Source organism: Bison bison, unplaced genomic scaffold, assembly GCF_000754665.1.
Source record: "Bison bison bison isolate TAMUID 2011002044 unplaced genomic scaffold, Bison_UMD1.0 scf7180017864345, whole genome shotgun sequence".
Classification (NCBI taxonomy): Eukaryota; Metazoa; Chordata; class Mammalia; order Artiodactyla; family Bovidae; genus Bison; species Bison bison.
This window is the reverse complement of record NW_011494917.1, coordinates 3,766,030-3,772,103: the sequence shown is the minus strand read 5'-3', so window position 1 is coordinate 3,772,103 and position 6,074 is coordinate 3,766,030. Positions and strand designations below refer to the sequence as shown.

Here is a 6,074-nt window from a genome sequence, read left to right as displayed (position 1 = left end):
TATACACATACCCTCAGAGAGCTGTCAGGACCAATACACAATGTGAACACAAATGAGACAAATATGTCCCATATACACGAGGCACAGCTGAGTGTGTGGTTTATCACAGATTGGCCAGGACTTTAACTGGGATCATTGTCATTGAAACACTTCTCTTTGCAGGGCCTACAGTAACCAACTGGTTGGAATTGGGAGTAGAGGAAAGTAAATCTATAATATGTAGGTCCCTCCCTTAACAAATTTAAAATCTATATCAAAAAGCAATTGCATGGTGAATGCGTATGTGAACTGTGGTACATCCATACAATGGAATATTAGTGCTGAAAAGAAATGAACTATCAAGCCATGAAAAGACATGGAGGAAACTTAAATTTGTATCACTAAGTCTAGGAAGCCAATCCAAAAAGGCTACATATTGTATGATTCCAATTAAACGACACTATGGGAAAGGCAAAACCATGGCGGCAGTAAAAAGACCCAGTGGTTGGCAGGTATCTGGGAAGAAGGATGAACAGGAGGAGCACAGCAGGCTTTCAGGGCCATGCATACATTCTGTATTGTAACGGTAGATATATGTCATTAGTACTGCTCTTTAGTCACTAAGCCGTGTCTGAGCCTTTGAGACCCATGGACTGTAGCCCACCAGGCTCCTCCGTCCATGGGATTCTCCAGGCAAGAATACTGGAGTGGGTTGCCATTTCCCTCTCCAGGGGATCTTCCCGACCCAGGGATTGAACCTGTGTCTCCTGCGTTGCAGGTGGATTCTTTACAGCTGAGCCACCAGGGAAGACCATATGTCATTATATATCTGTATAAACCCACAGAATGTAGAATACCAGGAGTGAACCCCAGTGTAAACTATGGACTCTGGGTAATGGTGATATGCAGTGTAGATTCTTTGTATACATGTACACCACGGTGTGGGATGCTGATAGTGGGGGGAGGCTGCGCATGTGTGTGGGGGTGCAGAGAATTTATGGGGAATCTCTGTATTTTCTACTCAATTTTGCTGTGACCTGCTCTAAAAAATAAAGCCTATCTGTAAAAGCCAATCACATGGTATATTTATAAAGATGGACACTATAAAGCCATGAGTGAAAACTAGTCTCAGTTAGTCACATGAGCTAGTAAGGTCCGGAGTTCAAAAAAAAAAGGCACTCAAGGGGGAAGTAGGAAGATGTGATAGACTCTCCGCTTTCTGTAAATATATACTGAGAACGTGCAGAGCCCCAGGCCCTCTTCTAGGTGCTGGAGCCACAAGGGTGAACAAACAAAGCCTTGGGAGCCAGGGAACTTACGTTTTAGTTGAGCACACAGTCAACGGGATGGAGAATGAGATGGCTGGATGGCATCACCGACTCAATGGACATGAGTTTGGGTAAACTCCAGGAGTTGGTAATGGACAGGGAGGCCTGGCGTGCTGCGGTCCATGGGGTCACAGAGAGTCAGACACAACTGAGTGACTGAACAGTCAGTGCACAAAATTCTGTTCAGTGCCAAGGCAGGTATTGTTAGGTGCCGCAGGAAGGCAAGCAGGATGAGAGGCTCTAGAGTTGCTGGGCTGAGAAAGGAGTAACTGTCATGCTTTTAGTGCAATTGCAGAAGTGCCATTTGAGCCTAGGCAGGCATGAAAAGAGGGAGTGAGCCACTAGAGACTTGGAGGAGGAGTGTCCTAGGCAGAGCTAGCACATGCAAAGGCCCTGAGGCCCCTAGCCTCAAGGACGGTGGTGAGCAAGTGAGAAAGGGATGGGAAATGAGCTCGATGTTTAGGTCAGGTAGAGCCTTGTGGGTCCTGGTTTTATCCAAAGGATGCTGTGGAGCCACTGGAGGGGCTACAGCAGGAGGAACATCATCTGGCTTAAGCTCTGGAAGAATCTTTCTGGCTGCTCTATGGAGAACAGGCTTAAGGGGGCAAGAGTAAAGGCAGGAAGTTCAGCTGGAAGCCAGGTATTAATGCAGGTGAGAGATGACGTGCATCTCTACTAGGCTGGTGAAGGAGGTGGTGAGAAGCTGTCTCACTGGGCGTATGTTTTAAGTAGCCCTGACTAATAACACAGCCTCTGTGCTTAAGACCATCATGTATGTTTTTCTGGGTCTCACTCTCTTGAATTGTAAAGTGAAGATAAGAAGACCATACTTATCCCACAAAATCGTTGGAAAAAGCTAAGTCTACATTATATGCAGAGGTACTTTAAAAGCTGCATGATGTTACATAAATGTTAGTTTCTCATGTGTTCTCCAATTTACTAAGTGATAATACAGCTTTTTCTCAGTTGCTCAGGCCAAAATTCTTAGGTTCCTCCATTTGGCTTTGTGTGGTATATTTCCCAGTGAGGGAAAATGGAATGACTCTGTCTCTGTGTCAGGGATTTTTCTTTGCCCGTGGCTTCTTGTTTTTAGGAAAATGTCATTCCATGACAAGTGAATTTGATGAGAGAAGAAAGTGTATCGAGAAATTCTGGCTTCGGGTGGCTTTATGAAAATAAGACCTAAAATATAAAATCCTCCCCCGTGAGCAAAATCTAGAAGCTTCTTACCAGTTCTAAGGAAGAAACCAACCATAGATGTCCTTATAAAGTGCTTTCTTTAGGGTAAAAAAAGAGAGAGAGCAGTGATTTGTAGAGTAAATGCGCAAGGTGGCTGGGAGCTTAATGGCTGGAGGTGGTGCGTTTCCAAGGATGAGCCTGCGGGCTGGGGGGCCGCAGGGACAGACTGTGGGAGTCTGGCTCCCCTTTCATTGGATAGCCTTGTGTAGGTCACTCAGTCATGTCTGACTCTTTGCAACCCCATGGACTGTAGCCCGCCAGGCTCCTCTGTTCGTGGGATTTTCCTGGCAAGAATACTGGAGCGGGTTGCCATTTCTTATTCCAGGGGATCTTCCCCATCCTAGGGATCAGGCCGGCGTCTCCTGTGTCTCCTGCATTGGCAGGCCGATTCTTTACCACTAGCGCCATCTAGTGGAGGCGCCTCTCTTAAATGGGGGAAATGATAGCGCCTCCTATAGGGTCACTGTGTTGTAGAAGTCACATGCTGAGCGCAAACGCTGGATGTGGGGACAGAGTCAGTTACAGGATCTTCATCATCACCTGGTGAAGCGGTTCCTGGGCATTGAAGGCCACGCCCTGCGGAGTCCACAGCAGCTCATCAACCAGCTGCACCTTTTTCTTTCATTGTCTCAGATTTTGGCACTTTGCAGTGAGCTCTCTTGAGTGAAGGATTCTTCAGTCATTAAAAATAAGAGCTTGAAAACCACTGATCTAACACCTCCTCTCCTCTGAAGTCGCTCAGTCGTGTCCAACTCTTTGCGACCCCATGGACTGTAGCCTACCAGGCTCCTCCGTCCATGGGATTTTCCAGGCAAGAATACTGGCGTGGGTTGCCACTTCCTTCTCCAGGGGATCTTCTCAACCCACAGATCGAACCCAGGTCTCCTGCATTGTAAGCAGGCTTTTTACTGTCTGAGCCACACCTAGCTAGAGTAATGCAGGATAAAACATGACCGGAAAAGGCATCCTGCTACAAACACCTGGGAAATTCAAATAAAATGTAAAAAGAAAAAAAGTCCTTTTAAATGTATAGTATTTAAATGCAGAAGTATATATGTACAGTATTTAAATCTAGAGTATATAAGAGTATATTGGAGAAGGAAATGGTGATCCACTCCAGTATTCTTGCCTGGAAAATCCCACGAACAGAGGAGCCTGGCCGGCTATAGTCCATGGGGTAGCAAAGAGTCGGACACGACTGAGCACACATACACACATAGAAGGGTATATGAGAAAGTAAGGGAGGTAATACCGGAAACAGAAACTGGAAAACGAGAATAGTGAGAGTGACTGAGGTGTGGGAAGCAGGAGAAAAGGCTTGCCTTTTAATGTCTGATGGGGCCTCAAAGCCCCTGGAGGACACGCATCCTTCTCAGGCACAAGTGAAGTAGCTACAGTAAGTGGTGACACATTTAACCACAGAACACTCTGCAAACACTAAAGAGCTGATACCAGGACTTTCCTGGTGGTGCTGTGGCTAAGACTCCTCCTCACTGCCAATGCAGGGGACCAGGGTTCAATCCCTGGTCAGGGAACTGGATCCAACTTGCCACAAGTGAGACCCAGCACAGCCAAAGATGGAGGTGTGGGTGGGAAGTTGATACCATATGTACTCTGCTCTCTTATCCCTGCGGATTTTTTTTAGTATTTCTGTACAAATTTTTGGCTGTATCGGGTCTTAGTTGTGGTTTGCAGGCCTAATAGCCCTGAGTCGCGTGGAATCCTAGTTCCCCGACCAGGGATCGAACCTGCCTCCCCTGCATTGGAAGGTGGGTTCTTAACCACTGGACCACCTGGGAAGGCCCAACCCTGTGGATTTTAATTGGTAATATTAACAACGTAGCCAAAAGCAACTCGTACATTTGCAAACTCAAATACACACCTGTAAATGACCTGTGTGTCAAAGAGGAAAGCATATTGGCAATTTAAAATACTCAGAATGAAATGAAAGGTGAGTATCTACACTTGGAGGAAAGAGCTAAAATTTTGAGAGAAATGTTATAGCTTTAAATGCCTATCTTAAAGAAGAGGAGAAGAGAGTCGTGAAGCAGCAGCAAGATGGAAATCAATGAGCTCAATGTTCAATTCAAGGAATTAGAAGAAAAATACATAGTCTAACATAGAAAACCCACAGAAAGCAGCTGTATGTAGAAAATAATGCTGGGAACAAAAATTGATACACTGGAAAACAAAAAAATATTAGAACGAGCAAACCAAAAGGCTGGGTCTTTGAAAAAAATGAGTAAAATAAGCAAATCTCCAGGCAAATGATCCAGAAAAAAGAAAACATATACATGCTATAAAGAGTGAAGACAAGGGCATGACTAAGAGACGTGCATGTGTGCATGCTCAGTCGTGTCTGACTCTTTGGACTATAGCCCTTCAGGCTCCTCTGTCCATGGGATTCTCCAGGAGAGAATACTGGAGTGGGTTGCCAATTCCTCCTCTGGGGAATCTTCCCCACCCAGGGATCAAACCCACGTTTCCTATATCTCCTGCATTAGCAGGCAGATTCTTTACCACTGAGCCACCTGGGAAGCCCAACTTAGAGACAGTAGAAGGTTTTTGAAAATATTATATCACAAAATTTTATGACAAAAAATTTGAAAATTTACATAAAATAAACAATTTCCCAGAAAAATAGAATTCACTAAAACTGATTCAAACAGAGATACAATACCTGAATATACTAATGTTATCAGTGAAACTGTGCCTCCCTAGATGTTTAAATCCTAAACCCCACTGACGCAGATTATGACATTGTTTGGAAAATTGGTAATTAGTTCAGATGAGGTCATGCTGGAGTGGGGTGGGCCCCTAACCCAGTATGACTGGTGTCCTTATGAAGGACAGTGAAGGCTGAGACTCAGGGAAGATGGAGCCGGATGTCAGAACCCTGCATACACAAACCAAGAAGAGTAAGGACAGCAGGTTGTCACCAAGGCTGGGACAAAGCATGGAATAGATTCTTCCTCTGAGCCTCTAGAAAGTACTGACCCTTCCGACCCCTTGATTTTAGACTTCTGGCCTCCACGGCTGTGAAAGAATAAATTTCTACAATTTAAAATTGCCCAGTACTTTGCTGTGGTAGCACTGTGAAATTAATATAACTGATAACCATTAGATTGAAATGATAGTTTAAAACCTGCACACATAAACACAGAGTGGTCCATTTCAGCTTCCTCAACACCAAGACAGGTAAACCAGGCCCCTGCGAAGGTTCCCTTCTGGAATCCCCAGCAAGTTGGTGGTGCTGATGGGTGGGGGAGTGATGGGTGGGTGGCATGCAGGAATCAGAGAGTAAATAGACCCATGTCAAGCCTTCTGGTGACAACACAGGCTTCTCTCTTCTCCCTAGGTACTTCAAGGTGATGGAAAAATAATTCTCTACCCCGATGAGATTATCTTCCAAATTCTCTTTCCTGATGGATCAGGCCAGATATAGTATCCACTGGAACACAGGGACAAATACGATGCCAGGAAAGTTTGTGTTTCCGGGCCGGGGCATGGGTTTTATTGGGGCCTGCA

The 6,074-nt window shown here is 45.2% G+C and overlaps 1 protein-coding gene across 1 annotated transcript in view; it reads left to right on the top strand.

Annotated features, from left to right (window-relative positions):
- ERICH6B (glutamate-rich 6B) overlaps positions 1–6,074 on the top strand; it is a 54,980-nt gene that overhangs the window by 40,714 nt on the left and 8,192 nt on the right. The window contains exon 13 of the mRNA XM_010854649.1: positions 5,905–5,990. Coding sequence (XP_010852951.1) covers positions 5,905–5,990 — 86 coding nt within the window. The remainder of the gene's footprint in view (positions 1–5,904; positions 5,991–6,074) is intronic.